At 47.4% G+C, this 25,877-nt stretch overlaps 1 protein-coding gene and 1 long non-coding RNA gene across 3 annotated transcripts in view; one reads left to right on the plus strand and one right to left on the minus strand.

Annotated features, from left to right (window-relative positions):
• The window catches only part of LOC132417072 (uncharacterized), a 63,568-nt gene that overhangs the window by 8,414 nt on the left and 29,277 nt on the right, over nucleotides 1-25,877 (minus strand). The gene's annotated exons all lie outside the window — the stretch shown is intronic.
• On the plus strand, nucleotides 277-14,405 carry LYPD5 (LY6/PLAUR domain containing 5). Its single transcript, XM_059998934.1, is given in 7 exon segments — nucleotides 277-446; nucleotides 11,850-11,978; nucleotides 12,522-12,698; nucleotides 12,927-13,073; nucleotides 13,321-13,459; nucleotides 13,461-13,491; nucleotides 13,493-14,405. Coding segments are annotated over 6 exon segments (645 nt in total). The 5' UTR covers nucleotides 277-446; nucleotides 11,850-11,914; the 3' UTR covers nucleotides 13,580-14,405.

Below are 25,877 nucleotides of genomic sequence, written 5' to 3' on the forward strand. Positions count from 1 at the left end.
GTGGTCAGGTAAGTACTACCGCTGGGGACTCACCCTAGAATCCCGCGCCCAAGACGTCACTCACACACGGCAGGCGCGAGCCGGCGCTTGCGCACTGCTAGCACCGACTACAACTCCCAGAAACCTCCGGGGCGGAGACGCCCCCCGGCCCTTGGGTTTCCGATGTCTCCTGCTTTTCCGGCTCTGGACTACATTTCCCACAGGCCACTGGGCCCCAATAACCGTAGGTCTCGGAAGTCCACCTAGAGCTTCCTCGTGGTTCTTGGGCTGCGCGTGTGAGCAGGTTCAGTGTAAAGAGAAATCATTGCGGGGCGTGGAGGGGACGGTTTTGAGAACTCCGACCCTAGCCGGCGGTGGGAATGGACGGAGGGAAACGCTCCAGGTAAACGCGAGCTGTGACGGAGGTGATGGTGTGACAGACAAGAGAGGAGGGGTCGTCAAAATAGGTGAGGGTGTCTCCAGGCTGCGTGTGATGGAGAGTCAAGTATGCGACAGCGCTGGAGTGTGCTTCAGTGACGGTGAGGGACAGACGTGGTGTAGGGGTTGTGTGTGAACACTGCGCGTGGTAGAGCCAAGGATACGTCACGCTCTGTGAAAGGTGATATTGCATTTGCATGATTGTTCACATGACGGGGCTGAGATATCCTGTGACAGATGGAATGGGGTGTGTGTGTGTGTGTGTGTGTGTGTGTGTGTGTGTAAGTGGGCATCTGTGCACACGAAATGGCCAGTGTATGTCTCTGTGACTGCATGTAAAATACGTTGTATGCGTTTATCTGGTGACCATGACGGAGCTGGAGAGTTTCTCCGCGGCCGTGTGACAGACTATACGTGTGTGTGCACCAGAAAGAAGAGAGATTGCAGTTTGTGTATGACAGGATCAGGATGAATGTGTGACTGTGGTGGAAGTGTGTTTTTGTGTCTATCATGACAGGGCGAGGGTATGAATGTGTTGTGTGGTTGTGACAGGTCTGGGGTGTATCAGTGATTGTGTGATACGTGTGTATGTATGACCATCTATGCGTGTGCGTCAGCATATATTTCTGTCACTATGTGTTACAGGCATTGTGTATGTTTGTTGGGTGGGTTGTTTTTTTGAGTGGGTTCTTTTTTTTTTTTTGCGGTACGCGGGCCTCTCACTGCTGTGGCCTCTCCCGTTGCGGAGCACAGGCTCCGGGCGCGCAGGCTCAGCGGCCATGGCTCACGGGCCCAGCCGCTCCGCGGCATGTGGGATCTTCCCGGACCGGGGCACGAACCCGTGTCCCCTGCATCGGCAGGCGGACTCTCAACCACTGCGCCACCAGGGAAGCCCGAGTGGGTTCTTTAGTATGATGTTTTCTTCTTCTTTTTAAAAAAACACACACTCAATCCAAAGAAATAAGTTCATTTCTATTATTAGTTTTCTATGAGTTTTCATTATTATTATGAATTTCTGTTGATTATTTATCAAATGTCTTTTCTGTGTCTACAAATATGACCGTAAAATTTTTCCTCTTTATTTTGATAACACGGTAGAATACATGTTTTTGGTACATGGTAGAATACATAGATTTTTTAAAATGTTAAACCAACCTTACATTTTTGGAAGAAACCAACTAGGGCATGACATAAGCTTTTTTTCTAAGTTGCTGTCTACCTCTTTTAATATTTTGTTAGTACCTTGATTTATACTACCAGCATGTTCTGGGAAACTCAGGCTGAGAAATGAGTGTAAAATTGATCCTGGGCTTGGAATACCAGGGTGCTTGGAGAAATCATCAAGGAAATTCTCTGGAGGATTGTAACTTCCATTCATGCATTGAAGAGTTTTTACAGATAAACCCAAAGTTAACATAAGGAAACAAGCCACCATGTATTACAGTAGCAAAAACAGCAAACAACATAAATAGAATGCCAAGAAATTAAGGTATGAATTTTATTGGGTACAGATAAAGGTATGAACTCTATTGGGTACTTATGACATAAATTCAAAGGAAGAGGAAACTAAAAAGGATGAAAATTATAGGCTTTGTCTATCTTGGGAAGTTAGAAAACAAAGAATAAAAGAATGAATAAGAGAAAATGGGTCAAAGCAAATTATAAGCATAAATTAATGAAGTAGAAAACACTGATGCAACAGAGAGGCTAAACACCAACCACTGCTTATTTAAAGTGAGTATTTGAAGTGATGCACTTCTGAGGTGATTAATTAATAAAACAGAGAAAAGGCACAAATAAATAATATTAAGAAGGGAAAAGACTACACAAAAATAGAAGACTTTTTAATTAGAATAAATTTGAAAACAGATGGGAATTCCCTGGTGGTCCAATGGTTAGGACTCAGCACTCTCACTGCTAAGAGTCAGGGTTCCATCCCTGATCGGGAACTAAGATCCCTCAAGCTGCACAGCATGGCCAACAACAACAACAACAAAATAGATGACATAACCAATTTCCTAGAAAGATACAACTTAAAGAATTGACAAGAAGAAATAGAGGGATTTCCCTGGTGGTCCAGTGGCTAAGACTCCGCGCTCCCAATGCAGGGGGCCAGGTTCGATCCCTGGTCAAGGAACTAGATCCCTCATGCATGCCACAACTAAAACCTGGTGCAGCCAAATAAATAAATAAATAAAGATTTTTAAAAAGAAGAAGAAGAAATAGAAACTTTTAATAGGCAATTAACCATTAATGATATAGTATCCGTAGTTTAGGCTCTAAACTCTAATCATAACTAGGCTCAGGTAATTGTGTAGAAGAATTTAATTAGGGAAGGGTTCAGACACATCTTATGTGCTATTTCATTCATATCCTCTCAGCCTCACCTGTGCCTGGGGCCTTGGGAAAATTGTTTCTCTTGATTCACTGATGCGGCAATCATCCCTGCATGAACTCTGGCCAATTCCACATGGGCACAACCCAGTGCCTGACCTCATGCCGACACTGGGCACCTCTTGCCTCAAGCCACCTAGGCCCATCTGGTTGTGCTTTTATCTTGATCACACAAATAAAATAGATTCTCCAAAGGGTTTTAATAGATGTTGTGGCTCAAACCTGTAACTTCTTTGTGGGTAAAAGTTCATGTTTGTAAATATTTCTCTTAGTTGGCCCTGTGGGTCTTCCCGTGTTCTTCACTATTGTTGCAGTTATTGTGTGAATGGGAGATGAATGACCAAGTTTCAAATCATTTAGCCCTTTAAAAATAGCCTGAAGAACCTAAGTGTCCATCAACAGATAAGATGGATAAAGAAGATGTGGTATATATACAAGGGAATATTACTCAGTCATAAAAAAAGAATGAAATAATGCCATTTGTAGCAATATGGATGGACCTAGAGATTATCATACTAAATGAAATGTCAGAGGAAGACAAATATCATATGGCATCACTTATATGTGGAATCTAAAAAATGATGCAAATGAACTTCTTTACAAAACAGAAATACACTCACATAGAACACAAACTTATGGTTACCAAAGGGGAAAAGGCAGGGGGAGGGAGGGATAAATTAGGAGATTGGGATTAACAGATATACACTACTATGCATAAAATAGCTAGACAGCAAGGACTTACTGTATAGCATGGGGAACTATATTCAGTATCTTGTAATAACCTATAGTGGAAAAGAATCCGTAAAAGAATATATATATTTGAATCACTTTAATGTATACCTGAAACTAACACAACATTGTAAATCAACTCTACTTCAATTTTTTAAAAAAATAGCCTGCCGAGAGGGAAGAGGAGAGTCACATCAGGGAAAGATCCTTTGCTTACTACATGATTTATATTTATAAGTGAAGCAAAATGATATCTTCCATTTGCTTTTATTGGTTCAACAGTGATAGTTAAATAGAACAAAAGTAACACAAGTTATTCCCCTCCTTCTATCCACACGGTTAATGCCCTTCCACACTGATTCTGGGCAAGCCTTGTGACTTGCTGGCCAGTGACATTAGCAAACATAACTTGAGCAGAGGCATGAAAAGCACTTCCTTATTGGAGGTTGCCCTTTCTCTCTGCCCTTTGGAAACATGTCATTTCCATGTGAAAAGTGTCCAGTCTAGCCTGCTGGAAGATGAGAGGCCATATGGAGGAGAACTGAGGCCTGACTGATAGCCAGCCGACTACCAGTCTTGTGAGTGAGACCATCCTAGATCATCCAGCCCATCAGCTGACCATAGAAACATAAGAGAGCCCAACAGAGACTGGTCAAGTCAGCCCATACCAGAAGAACAACCCAGGAGAAACAGAGGATCAGGAGATAAATAAAGGGCTTGTTGTTAACCCTTTTTGTTTGTTGTTTGTTATGCAGCAGAAGCTAACTGATGCAGAAACATAGATAGAATAAGCAAATGTTAATATAGTTGACCCTTGAACGATGCAGGGGTTGGGATGCCAACCCCACACACAGTCGAAAATCCATGTATAACTTTTGACTCCCGCCAAACTTAACTACTAATAACCTACTGTTGACCAGATGCCTTACCAATAACAAACATTCAGTTAACAGGTAATTTGTATGTTATATGTATTATACTGTATTTTTACAATAAAGTACGCTGGAGAAAAGAAAATGTTATTAAGAAAATCATAAGGAAGAGAAAATACATTACAGTATTGTACTACATTTATCGGTACCATAAGTTTACTTGTCAGTTTACAAGATGAATGGTCTGTCAGTACCTACATCAATATTGTCTTATGTGATACAAAGCACTGTAGATGTTATATGTATTACTAACACTAGACATCAAAAATAAAAAGATAATGTGAAAAAGCAATTTATATTTATTTACAGGTATAACATTATCATGCATTGATCACAAAGAAGCAGCAATATTGCTTTATGGTAGCCTAGAGTAATTGATACAATTGTTTTATGGTAGCCTAGCCTATATACTAATGAATGAATCATTACAAAATTTTTATGGCATACAGTATTACAGTCATATTCATAATACAGTATTGAGAACATTGTTACTTTAAAAAAAAAACACCTATGATGATAGGCTGATACACAGTTTCCCCAGTTATAAGAGAGAGAGGCATACTGTACAATACTGTAATTCTTTGAAAGCAAAGTTATAAAACAGTGAGAAAACTAACACATTATTGATTTTATAATATCACTCACCTTATGCCTATGTAAGGATAGACTAGTATCTACATATATTTGTGCATCCATGGCATACCTAATTTTAATTTTTTTCAATATTTCTAGGCTACATGGTTCATCTGTTAGTTTTTTCAAACTGTTGCAAATCTCCAAACTTTTTTTCCAATAAATTTTGAAAAAAATCCAAGTATAAGTGGACCTGCACAGTTCAAATCCATGTTGTTCAAGGGTCAACTGTACTTTAGATCTAGATGATAGGTATATGCATCATATTTGAACTAATTTTCAACACTTTTGCACCTGAAATTTCTCACAATAAAATTTAGGAAAATACTCTTTATTTTCATGATATTATGATTCTCTACCATTTCATATCATCTTTTTATTTCAAAGCTAATCAACTAAGCATTGCTTATATTAAGTTGATTCAAAATATTTACCTCTTGCCTCTAATTTAGATCTTTGTTCCTCAAAAAAGAGAATATTTAATAGTTCGTTATGAACATATTTTAGAAACTACACAGGGACTTCCCTGGTGGCACAGTGGTTTAAAATCCACCTGCCAATGCAGGGGACACAGGTTCTATCCCTGGTCCGGGAGGATCCCACATGCCACAAAGCAACTAAGCCCATGTGCCACAACTACCGAGCCTGCGCTCTCGAGCCCACGAGCCACAACTACTGAAGCTCTCACGCCTAGAGCCTGCACTCCGCAACAAGAGAAGCCACCACAGTGAGAAGCCCGTGCACCACGATGAATAGTAGCCCCCGCTCACCACAACTAGAGAAAGCCCACATGCAGCAACGAAGACCCAACACAGCCAAAAATAAATAAAATTTAAATTAATTAATTAATTAAAAAGAAAACAATTATTGCTGGATGGACAGAGTCCCAGACTGCACTGATCCTTACATGCGAGCACTTTGGGGAATTTTGTCCAGTAGGTGATATATACTAAGACAGGAATGCACACATTTAGTAAACTGCTTAAACCAAATCTGGGGGGAAAGTTATTTAAGAGGCCAGGTCTTTGTAAATGTGCATGGAAATGGAAAAGTGCGTGGAAGCTTACAGAATACAACAAAAGATCCTTGAAAAATTTCCAAGGCATTCTGTAATAGGGAAGAACAAATCTGACTCCATATTGGATGTGTTTCTTTTCCTTTAACCTTTGTATTCTATTGCTTTTGCTTCAAAGTAATCACTAAAGGGATGTCGCCTGTAGCTTAAAGTATACATAGTGGCCCATCTCCTGGAACCCTGCCTCCCGTGTCTGAGTGTTAAGCTAAAATACCTTTGTTTAAGCTCACAGGAAACATCCTGACCAGGCCCTGACCTGTGAATGGCTGCAGGAAAGAAGAACCAGGAACTATTTGCAACACCTTATCACCTTTTTCACTTTACCTCCTCACCTCCCCCTCTTTGTTCTATAGAAGAAACTAGCATCCAAACCTGGGCAAGATGGTTCTTTAGGACGCTAGTCCACCACCTACTCAGTATGCTGGCTTTCTGAAAAAAGGTGCTATTCCTGGCCCCAGCAACTTGTCTCTCCATTTATTGGTCTGTCCTGCGGCAAGCAGTATGAGCTTGGACTTGGTAACAATTGGACTGACCCATGTAGACGCTCAAACACCGGGCAGTTGAGGACATCCACACAGATGCTCCTGTAGGTGGTTGGGGCTGGGCAGAGACTCTAGGTAACACCCCCGATCTGCCTCCTTTCTCTCTTCTTGAAGGAGCAAATCCTTGTGCTGCCCATCCTTTAAACTGGGTAGTGAATAATGCAGCAAAAATTTCTATACCACTGAATTTTAAAATATCATTCAAGCACTCTACAGCTACTCTTCAGCTTCTAATAAATGTTGGAATATATTGAAAATACATGTATCGCAAATAAATTTGAAACTATTCAATATGCAAATATGTTGATTTGGTGACATCATATGACTAAGAATTCAACTCGAGGTAGTGGTTAAACACCCTTTTAGAAATTGTACGTTACGTTCCTGAAGATTGCATCTTAGAACATAAGCCAAAGTTACACTTTGAAAATCACCAACTTTTAAATGTTGTTTTAAGGAAAATTAGTATTTTGAGAAAATAATGAAGGCATCCAATTCAATGCCCTTAAGAGCACCAAAGGGGGTAAGAATAACATAGGATTAGTAGATATGTTAAAAATTGTTGAGTCTGGGTGGTGGGTATGCTATTCTCTGTATGCTTGTGTGTGTTTGAAAATTTCTACAGTAAAAAGTTTTAAAAATAGCTCTTTAATGGCTACCACAGAGCATCCTCCATTTTCTCCAATCTCTCAAATAGTTAATCACTTAATTACAAAGCTTAATTACTAAAACGTGATTACAAAAAAAAAAAAAGAATGTCTGGGTTCATAGGGAGCTTGGAGTTCATGCTCTGTGGATGGATGCAAGAGCCCTGCCAAAATCTCTAGACCTAGATCACTGGGTCTCCATTGGATTACCTGGATGAAATAAAATTTATATTTATGGCAAGACAAGAAAAATTTAAACATAAAATTATTTTCTACCAGTTTGGGCCTCTGCCTTTCCCTTTAGTGTGTATTGTACATCTGCATTGAACAGACTTCCTTAGGGGATAATGTTCCTTCTTAATCTTGTAAGGGATCACAGTAACCCACTACTTGCTTTGTACATACAGATCTGGATTGTATAAACTGTCAATACATCATTTGTTGGATAACTCTTTGCCTCAAAAGCTTATATAACTGTGCTTTGACCTCTAATGGGCAGAACAGTCCTCAGAGCTTTCTGAAAGACTGTCTCCCAGGTTATAATCCTCAGGTTGGCTTGAATAAAATTTTCCATTTCTTTCTTAGATTGACCATTGATTTTTTTTTCATCGACAGCCTCCTGCAGTGGGGAGCTTCCCACCTGATACCTCACAGCCTCCAAAGGTACCTGAAGGCTACCAGAGTTCAAATCACACGGGCACAGCCGCACGCTCGCACAGTCACTTACACACACACACACACACACACACACACACACAGGCTCACACCCTAAATGGGCTGGTCAGCCAACTCTTCAAGCCTCAGTCTCTGAAACTGTGAATACCTCCAATGCCCCCACCTTCCACAGGGGCCTCAGAAAACCCAGCCTCCTTTCCTGGCCAGTCTCTACTCTCCAGGGGTCGTTAGCTCCACCCTCTCCCTGAAGGGCTAGCCCCTGACAGAGAGGCAGGAACAGGAGAAACAGGAAAAATAATTTGGATACAAAACAGGTTCAGGGAAGTGAGGCCTGTTGGGAGGAGCAGGGTTTTGGCAAAACGAGGGTGAGTCCAGAACCCTAGTGAGCGTCCACAGTTCCTGGGTGTTTGCTGTCAAAGAAAAATCGCACCGAACAAAGTTAAACAGGCACAGGAGACTTTATTCAAGACTATGGCAATAAGAGAGAGAGACTGAACTCAACTCCACTGAAACAAAAGGTGGGAGGGGTTTTCAGCTGGATAAGCTAGTGGGAAAATGCCAGAGACAGAGGGGAGGTTGGTGCATGGGATGGTCCAGCACCCTGACTTACTCCTGAGTTTACAAATGTTTTTCTCTGTAATTAGGCATCTGTGTTTGCTAACTGCCACTTATTCAAGTTCGGCTCCTACCCTCCCACAGAGCCTGAGGGTCAGGGGTGCTATCTTCCTTGATGATGACATTTTGGAGGGGTGGCTCCCAGGTCCCCTGAGAAAGACATTCCTGGGCTGTAAAACTGGCAAGAGGCTGGGAGAAAATTTACCTACATTTCAAAGGGACAGAGAAGGAATCGGCAATGACAAGTTTTCTAAAGTAAATGCTCTAAGGAAAGGGAGATTGGGGGCGTGAAGTCAGGAAGAAGTCCGTGTCAAGTTTAGTCAAGCTCAGGAGACCGTTAAGTCGTGGTCACCGCTATTGTGTCCCCTCTGCCCATTCATCTGGGGGTTCGTGACCCTAGGTCTCTGCACATGCCTGGTACCCACCCCGCATGGCACGGTGAGTAGGTGTGATCCCAGCAGGCAGTGCCTCCAAGCGCAAGAAGCAAGGCAGATCAGGAGATGCCAACTTGGCATCAGCTCCCACGACCCTCGATAGCATCCATCTGGAAGTTCCCATCTGCCTGGTGTCTGAGTGTCCACATGGGTTTGGCTGAATCCTCAGGGGACAGTGTATCCCTCCCGTTGTCTGCCTGTGTCTCTATCTCCTCCGATGTTTTAAAATTCATTCATTTAAAAGTCTAATAAAAAATGTATTAAACACCTTCTGTGGGCATGTCCTGTTCATCAAGTCTGCGTTTGTCTGTGTGTCTACATTTGCATCTGTCCACCCCGGATGTGTCTGTCTTTTTGCATCCCATGTGTAACTGCCTCTCTGGGAGTCTCTATCTCCCTGTCAGTTTGTTTCTAAGTTACTCATTCCTACAACATCACAAACATCCCCTGAGGCCTCTGAGGAGTTCATAGCCTGATGCAGTGACAGACACTAGCCCAACCCAGGGTGACCAAGGCTGGGAGACGGAGGTATTTGAGGCTGAACGTGGGTGGATGATTGTAGGGGGGCGTGGCAGGTCAGAGAAGTCTTCAAGGAGGAGGTGATGTTTGTGTCTCTGCGTCTGGAGACGTGGGCCCATATAGATGGTATGTGTTGGGATAGAGGAAGAGAATAGAAATCAAGAGGCCGTGAGTGCCAACCTCAGACTAGAACACAGTGTTGGGGAACAGGGTAGAAAGAGAGCCTGCAAAACACGAATCCCCCCAAAGTTAAGGGTTACAGGCCCCTAGCTCCCTCCTTCCTCAGATCCAGGAGTCCAGGCCCCATCATGATTATCTAGGAGGAAATGAGCCCAAGCAAGGGAGGGCGGGGGTGGAGGAATACCTGCCGGGCTGGGGCTTTGCTGGGAGAACCAGCCACGCTGAAATCAGAGCAGGAGCTGTCCTCGGTGTCTCCACTCAGGTCCACAACCTGGCAATGGGAGGCCCCAGAGCCATCCTGCTGTGCCTCTTTGGGGCTGTCCTCTGTCTCACAGGTATTCAGACTTTTGAGTCCAGTGGTAAGAGGGCAGTTGGGTGGGAGATAGCTGGACTCTCCTGGGTCTGAGGGAGCAGAGAGTGGGGGGCGGATTCCAGGGACTCAGGGAGGAGCGAACTAGAGGCCCTGATTCCTGGGTCTGAGGGAGAAGGGGCTGGGGGCCCGGACTCCTGGGTCTTGGTTGGGAGAGGCCTGGAGACTGTGTCCTCTCCAGTTCTCTTCCCCTCCTCTGTTCTTTCCATATCACTCATTTCCTCCAGTGTCTCTGTTCCACTACTCCAGCCTTTCTCATCCTCTTTGCCCATGTCCTCATTCAAAGGTACCTCTGGGGAGCCATGGGGGCTCTTTCCAGAACTGGCAGGAAACCTTGGCCTCATCCTCAGGCAACCCCTTCCCCTAGTTTGCGTAAGGACAGGGACATAGTCATATCAGGACTGAAGTGGCTACAAAGGCAGGGAATTTGAGAGGTGGGAAGGAGGTTATGCCTGCATATAACAACTTTGTGTGTGTGTGTGCACGCATGCACGTGCACACGCTCGTCCACGGAAGAGAGTTCGATTTCTCTGTGTGTCCATGTGTCAGGGTGTCCTGTGGGTCTCTGTGCTTGTGTGTGTTTATCTGTACCAGGTTTTGATGTCTGGGTGTTTGAACAAATGCTTTTATGGGTCTGTTTATCTCTGAGCCTCACTTTGTTTTTAAAAGAGATGTGTGTATAATTTTGCATCTCTGTTTCTCTTTGTGTTTGTGCATCTCTATGACTGGTGGGCCTGTATTTCTCTCTGTGTATGTGTGTTTGGGTATTTTGATGTGTATCTGTCTCTCTGTGTATCTGTTGTGTGTCTCTATGTATCTTGCATCTGAATATGATTTTAAATTGTTTGTTTTTGTAGCCCTCTTTTTTGTCTATCTCTAACTTCGCCTGATTTCAGGGTCTCATTTTATTTGTATGTCTGTGATTCTTGGGTCTGTATTTGTCTCTCTCTGGGTATGACTTCCTGTGTTCCTGGGTCTGTGTGTTGTGATTATTTCCGTATCCACACAGTTTTCTGTCTGTGAGTGTGATTTTGCATGTGTGAGATCCTGTGCCTTGGTTTCAGGGGTTTCTATGGGAGGGTCTGGGTGGTACTCGTTTTGCTTGTAAATGTAGAACTCAGTGTGAATGCATTCAGGATACTCTGTGAATATTTGTGAGATCTGCATGAGCCTGTGTCAATTTTGTTATTTTGTGTTTACGTCAGTGTTTAAGTGTTCTGTGTGTGTGTGCACCTGTATTGCTAGGGGCTGGCTCTGTGTGCATTTGTAGCATGAGATTGTACATCCCAGTGCCTATACTGGAGTGTTTGTTTTCCATCAGTGACCTTTTAGTGCTACTGGATATCATGAGTATAGTTGGGAAAGGGATAGGCAGGACAGGAGTGAATCACTTCCTCCTTTATCAAAATCTTGGAGGGCTTCCTGGAAGAGGATGGAGATTTGGAAGAGCCTGGGGAAAAAAAACCTGGACTGGCAGGTGCAGATGCCATTGCTGTGCCAAGAGGTAGACACAGCCATGACCAGCCACAGCAGCAGCCCCTGCTTCTTTCAAGGCAACAAGGCCTGTCTCCCCTCAGAGCAGAAGAGCCTGGCCTATGTGGCTGTCATATGCAGGGTGGAGCCTGATTCCTTGCACAGGCTCATCCTTGGCCTGTTCCACTCACTCCACCCCTGCTCCTCTCCCCAGGGTCCCAAGCCCTGCAATGCTACAGCTTTCAACACTTCTACTTCGGGCCCTTTGACCTCAGTGGCATGAAATTCCTCAATGTCTCCTGTCTCCTCGGATGCTCCGAGGCTGTCTTATCCCTGAACACTGGTGAGGGGCAGGAAACACACAAAAAAAGGGCGGGAGCGGGGGACAAGGACAAGGATGAAAGATTAGACGGGGTGGGGGGGATGGGGGTAGAGGAGCAGACAAGGGGTTGGGAAGGAACTGGGTAGAAGAGGGGAGGGAAGGTCAGGATAGAGATGCAGAAGTGGAGGTTGGAGAAGGGGTAGGACGAAGGAGGGGATGGGGGGGCAGGAGGTGGGAGGAGGAGACAGTGGGGGGCCAGGAAGAGGAGGTGGGAGAGGGGCAGAAAAGCGGAAGAGGGGAAGGAGAGAAAAGGAAGAGGAGGAAAGGGTTGGTGATGAGAGGAGAGGGGGAGGCGGTGTAGAGGGAAGCAGAGTATGACAGGGAGCGAGGGACTAAAGAGAAGGGCAGGGCTGGAGGGAGAAGCCAGGTTGAGTGAGAAGCGAGAAGACAGAGGAGCAAGAGACTTGAGACTAGAGGGAGAGAGGTGGAGAGGAGGGGGCGTGGGAGAGGAGGAGAAGGGCTGAGGGGGAGGCAGCGCGCCAGACCCCATCCCCTCGCTCCCAGGGTACCGCGCCTCAATGACCATGGTACAGAAGGGCTGCTGGACAGGCCCGGCTACGGGCCAGATGCAGTGGAATGACAAGGCGCTGCCGCCTAACTACTCGGTGGTGCGCGGCTGAGGGACCGACCTTTGCAACGCGAACTTCCAGACCCACGACTCCCTCGTCAACCTGGGCCGAGGTATGCGAGGGGCGGGGCTGGGTGTGGGGCGGGACTGTACGGGGCTGGGAGGGGCCCCGGCCCGCGCGCGCGCCCGGGGAGGGGTGTGGTCTCCGTTGGGCTCCTCCTCCCGGCGCGCTGGGATTCCAGCGCCCCAGTCGGGCCAGACGGGAGCCCTGGCGCAATGCACAACCCGCACGACCGTACCGAGGACCGTTACCTGAGTGTGCGTCCACGCTCTCTTGCCAGCGCCCAACCCGCCGACGCTCAGCGGCCCCAAGTGCTACTCCTGAGTGGGGATCCACCCGGAGGACTGCACCCCGGAGAAGTTCCGGCGGGTCCAGTGTCACCAGGACCAAAGCATCTGCTTCCAGGGCAATGGCAGCATGACCTTTGGTGAGAGGCTGGGAGGGTGAGAGGGCCTGGGCAAGGGGTGTGGAGGCAGGGCAGGGCTGACAGGGAGACACGGCCCTGGTCTAAAGAAGGAGGCATGGTCCTGGACTGAGGGAGGAGGCATGGCTCTGGTCTAAGGAGGGGACTGGAAGTAAGTCTGAGGACCCAGTCATGGCTGTGATCTCTGAGGTGGAGGTTCAGGTGCAGCTGCCTCCCTCGGTTCTGACCCTCCTCACTGCCCGCCTCCCAGGCAATTTCTCAGTCCCTGTGTACATCAGAACCTGCCACCGGCCCTCCTGCACCACCCGGGGCACCACCAGCCCGTGGACAAACATCGACCTCCAGGGCTCCTGCTGTGAGGGGCACCTCTGCAACAAGGACTCCATCAGCCTTCACCAGCGCCTCGGGCACCGTCCCTCCTGGGGCGCCCCCCCACCGTCATAGTCCTTCTCCTCATGGCTACCCTGCTGGCTAGCACTCTGGGAGGACCCCTCGGGCTCTCCTCATAGCCCCTCCAGCCCCTTCCTGAGCAGGATGCTGGGGGCAGGGCACACGCGCCCTCTTCTCACTGCTTCAGTTCCTGGAATGTGGAAAATAAGAGCTGCACTCCCGTGTCTCTCTCTCTCTCTCTCTCTCTCTCTCTCTCTCTCTCTCTCTCCCCCTCCCTCCCGCTTCCCTACTAACGCCCAGCCCTTACCTGGTCAGCAGGCCTGGGAGAAATTGGGCAAGGTCCCTAGCATCCCAGGGTGGGGAGAAACAGCCACATCCCACCCCGCATGCAGAGCAAACCTGATCATAGATCCTGCTTGCTGAGCACCAACCAGGCCCAGGCTCACCACAACCCCATTTCCTGGTTGTGGGTTTCCTGGTCCTAGGCTCTCCCTCCAGAGCCTGGAGCCAGGCTGCATGGGTTCGAATTCCAGCTTCAGCATTTTGCCTGTGGGTGACCTTGGGCAAGTTACTTAATCTCACTGAGACTATGTTTCCTAACTTGTCAGGCAGAGGTGAAAATAAAACCTACAGTAATGACAAGGTCCTACTTCACAGTGGTTGTGGGCGGGATTTAATGAATTCCCTCTCTTTGTCATCTTGATCTGTGATCATCTGTTTGAATATTTAGTCATTTAAAAATACTCATTCAACACCTACTTATTGCTGTCTGCTAACTGCAGTGCACGAGAAATATCTGGTTTGGGTAAGAGGGAAAAGGCAGTAAAAAAGTAGAATGGGGGCTTCCCTGGTGGCGCAGTGGTTGAGAGTCCGCCTGCCGATGCAGGGGACACGGGTTCGTGCCCCAGTCCGGGAAGATCCCACATGCCGCGGAGCGGCTGGGCCCGTGAGCCATGGCCGCTGAGCCTGCGCGTCCGGAGCCTGTGCTCTGCAACGGGAGAGGCCACAACAGTGAGACGCCCGCGTACCGCAAAAAAAAAAAAAAAGTAGAATGGATGCTATTGATAAAATTTTAATTTATGAAGGAACCTTCCTACACTGTTGGTGGGAATGTAAAATGGTGCAGCCACTATGGAGAACAAAAACTAAAAACAGAACTACCATATGGCCCAGCAATCCCACTCCTGGGCATATACCCAGAGAAAACCATAATTCAAAAAGATACATGCACCCCAATGTTCACTGCAGCACTATTTGCAGTAGCCAAGACATGGAATAGACCTAAATGTCCATCAACAGATGAATGAATAAAGAAGATGTGGTATATACATACAATGGAATACTACTCAGCCATAAAAAAAGAATGAAATAATGCCATTTGCAGCAACATGGGATGACCTAGAGATTATCATACTAAGTGAAGTAAGTCAAACAGAGAAAGACAAATATATAATATGGCTTATATGTGGAATCTAAAAAAAAATGATACAAATGAACTTATATACAAAACAGAAATAGACCCACAGACGTAGAAAACAAACTTATGATTACCAAAGGGGAAAGGTGGGGGAAGGGATAAATCCTAATTTAACATATACACACTACTATATATAAAATAGATAACCAACAAGGTCCTACTGTATAGCACAGGGAAGTATATTCAATATCTTGTAATAAACTATGATGGAAAAGAATGTGAAAAAGAATATATAAATATTATATATATATCCTATATATATATAATGATGTGTGTGTGTGTATATATATATATATATATACACACACATCATTTTGCCATACACCTGAAGCTAACGCAACATTGTAAATCAACCATACTTCAATTAAAAAAATTAATTAGGACTTCCCTGGTGGCGCAGTGGTTGAGAATCTGCCTGCTAATGCAGGGGACACGGGTTCGAGCCCTGGTCTGGGAGGATCCCACATGCCGCGGAGCAACTAGGCCCGTGAGCCACAACTACTGAGCCTGTGCATCTGGAGCCTGTGCTCCGCAACGGGAGAGGCCGCGATAGTGAGAGGTCCACGCACCGCGGTGAAGAGTGGCCCTCGCTTGCCACACCTAGAGAAAGCCCTCGCGCAGAAACGAAGACCCAACACAGCCAAAAATAAATAAATACATTAATTAATTTCTTAAAAAGTCCCTTTAAAAAAAATTAATTTATGAACATCAGGACCACCACCGATAATCTTTATATAAAATAATAAAGGGAAAGAACAGGCAGGATTAAAAGATATGGATAGACAAATATATGAAAAGATAAAAATAAAGGGAGAAAGGAGGGAAGGAAGCAAAGAAGCAAGGAAAGGAAGAAGGAAAAAAAAAGCAAAGAAGAAAATATGCATATCTAATACAGTTTGCATTTCTGTAACTGGTCACAAGGCCATAGTTGAAATGTTTAATTTCCTTCTTCCGTTACTCATTCCAAGTGTCCTTTGCCCTCAGCTGGCTGGTGTTATTTATCAAGTTAGGCAACCGAAACCCTCATTCCTGAAAGGTCTAAATCCTTAGTGGTCCTGCATGTTTTTGAGGGGGTTACATATACTATGGGACATGAAATCTCTAAGGAGTGCTCCAGAGAATGCCTTGGGTTCCAGACACGGCCTTCCTTGGATCCACTCTGCAGGAGGAACCCAATTTCCCCTTAGTAATTGAGATCAGTCATCCCAGCAAATAATCTTCTTCTTTGCCCATTGGTTCAGTGGAGTGAGGAGCCCTAAAAGGCCAGGTGAACGTCTCACCTTCCCACTCAGTGGAAGCATTGCTGTGTCCTCTAGTGGAAGCAGGAAGCATTTTTTCCTTGGGAACCAAAACCTCCAAACCAGCAGAGCTCAAAGTCATGGGGATGGGAGGCAGAAGTTCTGCAAGGGGCTTCCGTGGTGGCGCAGTGGTTGAGAGTCCGCCTGCCGATGCAGGGGACGCGGGTTCGTGCCCCGGTCCGGGAAGATCCCACATGCCGCGGAGCGGCTGGGCCCGTGAGCCATGGCCGCTGAGCCTGCGCGTCCGGAGCCTGTGCTCCGCAACGGGAGAGGCCACAGCAGTGAGAGGCCCGCGTACCGCAAAAAAAAAAAAAAAAAAAAAAAGGAAGTACTTGGGCTGGAAGGGCTGGCAGGTAGAGAAAAAAAACCTCTGACTGGGGGTTAGGGCATCAGGAGTGATTTCATAGAGAACGGAGCCTGTGCTGGGTCGTGAATGATGAAGGGGGTCACCAGGTGGACAGAATGAGGAAGAGCATTCCAGACAGAAGGGCCAGCCCACACAAGCTCATGAAAGGAAATACTTGGTTTGTTTGCTTTTTATCATTATTATTATTGAAGTATAGTTGATTTACAATGTTATGTTAATTACTGCTGTACAGCAAAGTGATTCAGTTATACATATATATACATTCTTTTTTAAATATGTTTTTCTATTATGCTTTAACATAGGATATTGAATATAGCTCTCTGTGCTGAAGAGTAGGACTTGTTATCCATCCCTTTTATAAAGGCTTACATCTGCTAACCCCAACCTCCCAATCCATCCCTCCCCCAACCCCCTCCCCCTTCACAACCACCAGTCTGTTCTCCATGTCCTTGATTCTAGGAAACACTTGTTAAATGGCAGAGGGACAGCAGGACAGAAGCAGGAACAAGTAAGAGACAGAGGAAGCTGCAGGGAGGGACAGTCAGCAAACATTTATAACCTATTCTTCTGAGCCGGTGACGCCAGGGACCCAGCAATGAGTCAGACCCAACCCTGTCCTCCTGGTCTGGAAAGAGTCAGTCACAAACCCGGAGGCTGATGGTTGGTAAATCATAAAGTATGGAGGTCTAGGGGAGTTCCAAAGAGGAAGACCAGGGAAGGCTTCTGATAGGAACGAATCTCTGAGAAGACACTTAAGTGACAAGTAGGAATTGGCAAAGGAGAAGGAGGAAGGGCGGAGTGCAGAAAGGCTTGGTCTGTGTACAAAATGTGAGAAAAGATGAGGATGAAGTGATGGCAGCGCTCCTGAGGGGCTTAAAATGTCAGATGAAGCTAAAGTTTCCTGAACTTATTCTGCAGCCAATGGGGATCCATGGAAGGGCTTCGAGCAGGGGAGAGGTATGGTCGAAGCCAGGGGATGGGAAGCTCTCCCTGTGAGCACGCAGGGGACAGACTGGGGGAGTGAGAAGGTAGGGACACCAAGGAGAGGCTGGTGATGGGGTCTCTCATTCATGGTCTCCAGGGTCAGGGGCCACTTAGTGTTGAGGGGCTTGGAGGGAGAAGGAAGGAGTGAGAAAACAGTGTGTCAGGGCTGAGGAGTAAAGTCCCTTATGCATGAGGATTGTGGCTTCCTCTGGAGATTGGGAAGAAGGCGGTGGTCATACAGAAGCACACAGGAAGATTCTGGGGAGTGGCAGTATTCTCTCTGGGTGTGTGGTAATTTCATGGGGATACACAAATGTAATCATTTGTCCAATATAGATCTCTATATGGTATGCACTTTCTGCACGTATGGTATATTGCATAAAAAAAAATACTAATGCCAACAGCAAAGTTAAGGCAAGAGCCTAGGTTTTTGGACTCCCATATTGTGGCTTTCTAATCTTTGGTGACAGAGGTCAGGATGCTGGCTATCTCTGGTGTATCAGTTGGGAGACGGTTCAGGAGAACCTCCTGTGGCAATGGAGATGCTCTATGACTTGCCTGAGGTGATGGTCACACGTGTCTATACACAGGTAGAACTGCATCAATTTGTACACTTAAGACTTGTGGGGGACTTTCCTGGTGGTGCAGTGGTTAAGAATCCACCTGCCAATGCAGAGGACATGGGTTCGAGCCCTGGTCGGGGAACCAGATCCCACATGCCATGGAGCAACTAAGCCCGTGTGCCACAGCTCTAGAGCCTGGGCTCTAGAGCCCGCGAGCCACAACTCCTGAGCCCACGTGCTACAACTACTGAAGCCCGCGTGCCTAGAGCCCATGCTCCACAACAAGAGAAGCCACCGCAATGAAAACCCCGCGCACCGCCACGAAGAGTAGCCCCCGCTCGCCGCAACTAGAGAAAGCCCGCGCGCAGCAACGAAGACCCAACGCAGCCAAAAATAAATAAATTAACTAATTAATTTTAAAAAAAGATTTGTGACCTTTCCAACGTGTAAGCCATAACTCCACAGAAAGAAACAAAATTAAAATACGACATACAATTAAATGATATCATGTCTGGGATTTGCATGAAAATAATATAGGAAGTGAGGAAGCAGGTGGAGGCACAGATGAAATGCAATTAACCATGAGTTGCTTTTGTTAGATGGGTACGTGACATTTATTATATACTCTTCTGTTCACTTCTGCTTGTTTGAAGTTTTGCATAATAATAATATATATACGTATACGTATACATGGATAGATAGATAGACAGATAGGCGATAGATAAAACAAATACCTGTTGAACCCAGTGACCCAGGCACTTCCTCCCTTCAGAACTCAGATGCCTGCTGCGCTCAGTGACCCAGGTGGTCCAGTGCTTGGATCACACTCACAGCGCCCCTCTCCTAAGATTCTGTTGCCCTCCCCAGGTTAATGCAGGTGGGAGCCTAGGTCAGCACCAAGGACAGATCCACAGCATTGGGTCTCAGAACCACAGACAGCAACTCAACTAATAGGTGAGACAAAGGACACGGAAATGAGGAAATGACATCCTTCCGATTTCCAGAACAGTGTGGAACAGGGCAGGAGGGTGGAGTCGAAGAAGAGCCAATCAGTAGTACTGAATAAGAGCATTCCTTCAACAAATAGCCATTGAGCATCTCCTCTGTGCCAGGCACAGTTCTAAACACTGGAGATGGCAAAATCCCTGTCCTGAACAAGTAGGAAAATAAGAAAACAGGATCATTTAGATAAATGCCATGCGCCATGATAAAGACGTAGCAATGAAATATGATGCAGTTATTTATGGGGTGGGAGAGGAGCATTTCTGAGGAGATGGTCAAGGAAGAGACTATATTGAAAAGAGAACTGGATGAAGTAAGGAAATGATCCAAGAGGAGACTGGAGGTAAAAGCATTCAGGCAGAGGAAGAAGCAAGCACCAAGATGTTGAGGCAGGAAAGAGCGTGGCATGTTTGAGGACCAGCAAGAAGGCCAATGTGGTGGAGCAAAGTAAGTGGACGGGAAAGGGCAGGAGGGCTTTTGGTAAGATAGGAGTAGACACACAGAGAGAAAGAGATAGAGAAAGAGAGACAGGAAAATATGAAAGACAAGCAGAGACTGAAAGAGTCAAGAAAGACCCACAGGCAGAAAGAGAGAAGCAAAATAACACTAGCTGTAATTTATAAAGTGCATTTTCCATTATCTATTCTATTACCTATTCATATATACGTACTCATATATATTAATATATACATACTTTTTTTTTTTTTTTTTTTTTTTTTTGCGGTACGCGGGCCTCTCACTGTTGTGGCCTCTCCCGTTGTGGAGCACAGGCTCCGGACGCGCAGGCTCAGAGGCCATGGCTCACGGGCCCAGCCGCTCCGCGGCATGTGGGATCTTCCCGGACCGGGGCACGAACCCGCGTCCCCTGCATCGGCAGGCGGACTCTCAACCACTGCGCCACCAGCAAAGCCCTACATACTTTTTATTACGGAAAACTTCAAACATAAAAGTGAACATAAAAGTGTAATATTTATTGTTATTATTATATAACAAACCACTCCAAAATTTAGTGTCTTAAAACAAGAAGTGTATTATTTCTCATGATTCTGAGGGTTGACGGGGCACTTCTGCTGGTCTCATGCAGCTGCATTCAGATGGGGCTGGACTGGGGCTTTTGGCCAGAGTGCTTTGATTCTCCTCTGCATGGCCTCTCCATGTGACTAGCTTGGGCTTCCTCACAACATGGCAGTCTTAGAGTTCTAAGAGAACAAAAGCAAAAGCTTCTAGTTCTCTTAAGAACTGGACCTGGAACTGGCCCAGCATCATTTCTGCCACATTCTATTAGTCAAAGCAAGTCACAAGCCAGCCAGATTGAAGGAGAAGAGACAGAGTCTACCTGTTGGTGGGAGAAGCCACATACCAGCACAGAGGAGGAGGAATTACTGGAGCCAGCTTGGGAAACAAAGTGCCACGAGGGCTTAATGTATGCCAGGTCCCGTGCTGAGGGCCCCACATATTCCACCTCACCTAATCCTCAAGCAACCCTGTGACACAGGGTATAATCATCCCCCCATTTTACAGGTCTCATAGGACACAGAGCTAGGGATAGCAGAGTTAGATATGAACTCAGGTCTGTCTCTAAACCAGGCTGTATGTGTGTTATGTTATTATGTTCCACCCAAAAATAAAGTCAGTGACCATGGCCATGTCAAGGCTTAACCCAGGGCTTCCCTGGTGGCTCAGCGGTTAAGAATCCGCCTGCCAATGCAGGGGACAGAGCCCTGGTCCAGGAAAATCCCACATACTGCGGCAACTAAGCCCGTGTGCCACAACTACTGAGCCTGCGCTCTAGAGCCCATGTGCCACAACTACTGAAGTCTGCACTCCTAGAGCCCGTGCTCAACAAGAGAAGCCAACAAAGTGAGAAGCCCGCGCACCGCAACGAAGAGTAGCCCCCACTCGTCGCAACTAGAGAAAGCCTGCGCACAGCAACAAAGACCCAACGCAGCCAAAATAAATAAATAAAATAAATAAATAAATTTTAAATTAAAAAAAGGCTTAACCCAATTGACCCAAAGTCTCTAGATACCCAGATTGCGAGATATATATCTATATAGACAGATAGATAAATAGCTTAACATAATATAATACATAATTTTTAATTGGTTGGGAACACAGAGATACAAAGGATAAACTAAAAGCAGAGGGCTTCCCTGGTGGCACAGTGGTTGGGAGTCCGCCTGCCAGTGCAGGGGATGCGGGTTTGAGCTCTGATCCAGGAAGATCCTACATGCCGTGGAGCAACTAAGCCCCTGCACCACAACTACTGAGCCTGCCCTCTATAGCCCGTGAGCCAAAACTACTGAGCCCGCGTGCCACAGCTACTGAAGCCTGCATGCCTAGAGCCCGTGCTCCACAACAAGAGAAGCCACTGCAATGAGAAGCCCACACACGGCAACAAAGAGTAGCCCCTGCTCGCTGCAACTAGAGAAAGCCCACGCACAGCAACAAAGACCCAATGCAGCCAAAAATAAATAAATAAATTTATTTTTAAAATAAAATCGGGGCTTCCCTGGTAGCGCAGTGGTTGAGAGTCCGCCTGCCGATGCAGGGGACGCGGGTTCATGCCCCGGTCCGGGAAGATCCCACATGCTGCGGAGCGGCTGGGCCCGTGAGCCATGGCCTCTGAGCCTGCATGTCCGGAGCCTGTGCTCCGCAGCGGGAGAGGCCACAACAATGAGAGGCCCGCGTACCGAAAAAAATAAAAAATAAAATAAAATAAAAATTAAAACAATGAAAGCGGAGAGGCATGCACCTGGGGACAAAGACCAGGAGACAGAAACTCAGAAGCAAGGCCAGTGAGATACAGAGAGAAGCAGACTCACAGAGACAAAGCAAAAGCAAGAGAGAGATTGACAGAAACACAGGGTCTCCCTCCTTTAGCCAGGAAGCTCCATGGGGGCAGGGATTTTGTCTGTTTTGTTATTACTGTATCCCCAACGTGTAGAGCAGGACCTGACTCTCAGCAGGTGCGCAATAGATGGATACTAAGCTGGAAAAGCAGAGAGCCTGCAGTTCCCTCAAACAGCACCAGGTGGCAGTATCCCAATGCCCCGAAGCCTCCAAAAGCCTAAATCCAAAAGACAGCAGTTGGAGGATTTGCCGCCACAGGCCTCAGACTTTCTGGACGTCTTCCCCTGGGCTGAGCCCCGCCTTTCCCTGCACAAGCCCTGGGTGATGAGTGACCTTTCCATATGAGACTACCTCTTCACCCGCTCCACCACCAGGCCGAGTTAAACAGCTCTTTCTTTGTCCTTGGCCCCTTCCGGCTGGGCACCAAGGCATCTGGGTCCATTCCAGGCCCGGAGATGGGGCTGGGATGAAGGTGGGGCAGCTGGGACGAGGCCAAGGAAAAGTCCTAAGGATTTTGGAATCAGTTTTCCTAGTCTTCCTGGACCAGGAGTATGGGTCCAGCCCCCTCCTCCCTCAGACCCAGGATCCAGGACCCCGGCCCCTCCTCCCTCAGACCCAGGATCCTGGTCCCCGGCCCCTCCTCCCTCAGACCCAGGATCCTGGTCCCCGGCCCCTCCTCCCTCAGACCCAGGATCCTGGTCCCCGGCCCCTCCCCCGTCAGACCCAGGATCCAGGTCCCCGGCCCCTCCCCCTTTAGACCCAGGATCCAGGTCCCCGGCCCCTCCCCCGTCAGACCCAGGATCCTGGTCCCCAGCCCTCCTCCCCTCCAAGTCCCTTGCAGCTGCCCTGCTCCCTCCTCTGGGCAGAGAGGTCCTCTAGTGCTCCCCCTCCCTGTCTTTTACAGAGACCCCCTCCCCCTCCACGCCCCCCTTCCAGGGTTGAGACTAAAGGTGAGTCACAGGAAGCGCTGGGGCCCTGAGTCACCAACCCCCTCTCTGGGCTGCAGGGAGCTGGCTCTGGCGCAGTGTGCTACCAGCTGACCCCCATAGCCCAGAACTTCCGTTTGGAGGCAGGTGCCCTTCCCACTCTGGCATCTCCCACACCCTGCCTAGTCTCCGCTTTTCTCTTTTAGTCGTGGGCTCTTTGGAGGCAAAATTTCCCTCTGCTCCAACTTCCCTGTCTTGATTCTGACTCCTGCTTTCTCTTCACCACTAGGACTCTTCCGTCTCCAGCTCTTTGAGTTTGTAAAAACTTCTCCCCCCAACCTCCTCCCTCCCCTCTCTCCCCCTCCTTCTCTGTCTGTCTCTGTCCCTCCCTCTCCTCTGGCTCCAGCATTCACGGTCTCTCTGGTTGTCTCTCTCCCCTCAGTTTTTCACAGTTGCCTGCACTGGAGCACAGAGGCTGTGGAAGGCCTGGGCTGGAGGTCTCTGTTCCATGGCCACTGACCCTCTCAGGCAGCCGCAGTCTGTGTCCCTGGCCTTTGGCCCCTGAGCTTAGAGAGACCCAGAGACACAGAGCACTAGAGGCAGAGAGAGGATGAGACAGAAAAGAGAGCGCAGGCAGAGATGGAGACAGAGTCAGAGAGCAACAGACAGAGACACAGATAGCGACGAACAAAGAGAGGGACAGGGACAGGTAGCGAGAGTGAAATAGAAAAGCAGCAGGATCACAGGATCTCACTTCTATGTGGAATCTAAAAAAAAAGGGTGCAAATGAACTTATTTACAAAACAGAAAGAGACTCAGAGACACAGAAAACAAACTTATGGTTATCAAAGGGGAAAGGGTGGGAGGGATAAATTGGGAATTTGGGATTAACGGATACACACTACTGTATATAAAATAAACAACAAGGACCTACTGTATAGCACAGGGGACTACATTTAATATCTTGTAATAACCATAATGGAAAAGAATCTGAAAGAGAATATATATATTATATATACATATATATAACTGAATTACTTTGCTGTACATCCGAATCATTGTAAATCAACTATACTTCAATAAAAAAAATGTTAAAAGCAGTGGGATGCAGGGATAGACACAGAGACAGAGAGGCTGAGAGACATAGGGACACAAAGAGAGGCAGAGCCAGAGAGAGAAATGGAACCAGAGAAATGGACAGAGAGAGACAGAGCCAGAAGGTACTTAGGCAGAACGGAAATAAAGGCATAAAGGAGAGGAAAGCAGAGACAGAGAAAGACAGTCGGAGAAAGAGATAAAGACGAACCGAAAGGCTTCCAGAGCGGGAGAGACCGAGACAGCAGTCTGAGGCAAGGCCTGGGGAAGCCGAGAGGGAGGGGAGGCGGGGGGGGGGGGGTCCCCCGGCTGCAGCATCTCCTCCAAGCAGACAGGCATGTGTCTCCATCACTACCCCCACTGCGTCTCATCCTGAGTGGGAATCACATGCGCACCATGGGGCCGGGCTCCAGCATAGGTTGTGTTTTTGTCACCGGGTGTGTCTGTGTGTGCGGTTTGGTGTCTCTGGGTGTGTCCATGTGGGTTGTGGTGGTGTGACGCCAAGCATGTCTGTGTGTGTCTCACTGCCCTGTGGCTGGAGGGACCATGTTCCTACATGGCATACAACTCAGAAGGGGAGAGGGGTTATGTCTGTGTGTTTCCCCAGAGAGTGGTGTCCATAGGGCCACACACCACACGGTGAGAGGGGTTTCGTGTCACCTCGCCAGCGAGTCCTGGTGTGTTGCTGGCGGAGGGTTTTGATCTGTGTCTGGATGTACGGTGTGCAGCCCCGTGCATAACTTGTGCTGCTGCGCGAGGTCGCATGCCGCATGGCTGCCACTCTGGGGGTCACCATGCATCAGTCTGCATCGCATTTGCTGTTCTCTTCCTTATGGGGTTGTGTGTGTAAAGCTGTGTATCACTCAGTGATGTGACCCTGTGTCTCCCTCCAGGTGTGTGTCCATGTTGGGGCCTCTCTTTTCCCTGCCAAGAACACAGACTGGGGACCCACACGCAGAGTGTTGTGTTTGCACGGCTGTGTATTACATTGTACCAGAGGGCGTCCCCCGGGGCTGTGTGTGGTGTCATTGCAGGCCTAAGTGATGGCTGTGTCAGTGGGTCACATCTACTGGTTCATGAGACAGTGTTTGTGCTGGGAAGTAGTGTAGTACGTGTTTTGTGTCATTGTGTTTGTGTATTCCACTGTATATGTTGTGTTTGTGTGGCCACCTGTGTTGGAGTGTATCATGTCCCAGGCTGTGTGTGGGTGTGGTTTATGGCGTCGGTCCCAGGCGATGGTGCACGTTTTACTCTGCTCACGGTGCTCTTGGGCATCAGGGTCCATGTAGCCTGTGGCCAGCCCCCCTCCCCCGGGGGCACCATTCTTGGTTGTGTCCTGTGTGACGCACCAAAATAGATCAAAATGTCTTACACGGGGCATGTGCCGCTTGGGTTTCTGTGTGTGTCACTGTGCCTATAGGTCCGTTCCTACACGCATCCGCCCATGTTGTCCTCTGACTGCATATATGAATGGCATTGTGCACCGGGGTGTATTGTCTGTCAGGGTGAATCCATGTGTGTTGTGAATCATTCTATGAGCATATGTGCTTGAGTCACCACGTGCCGTGACGTACGTCAGTGTGCATTTCTCCACGTGCTGGGTGATTGGAGACTGCCATGGGTGTGTCCCTAAGTGCTGTGTGTCTGCACACGTCGTGTTTTGTTCCACAGGTGTGTGATGGCTGAGTGCTCTGTTCACATAGATATGTTGTGTGTGGCATTTGGGGATTGCGAGGTCAATACAGATTGTGTGTTTGTGGAACACCCGTATATGTTGTGTTTGTGTAGCTACGAATGGGCATCATCCTGTGTGAGGCGTCTGGGTGTGGCTGTTTGTGTCAGAAGATGGCGT

Source organism: Delphinus delphis, chromosome 20, assembly GCF_949987515.2.
Source record: "Delphinus delphis chromosome 20, mDelDel1.2, whole genome shotgun sequence".
In the NCBI taxonomy this organism is placed as follows: domain Eukaryota; kingdom Metazoa; phylum Chordata; class Mammalia; order Artiodactyla; family Delphinidae; genus Delphinus; species Delphinus delphis.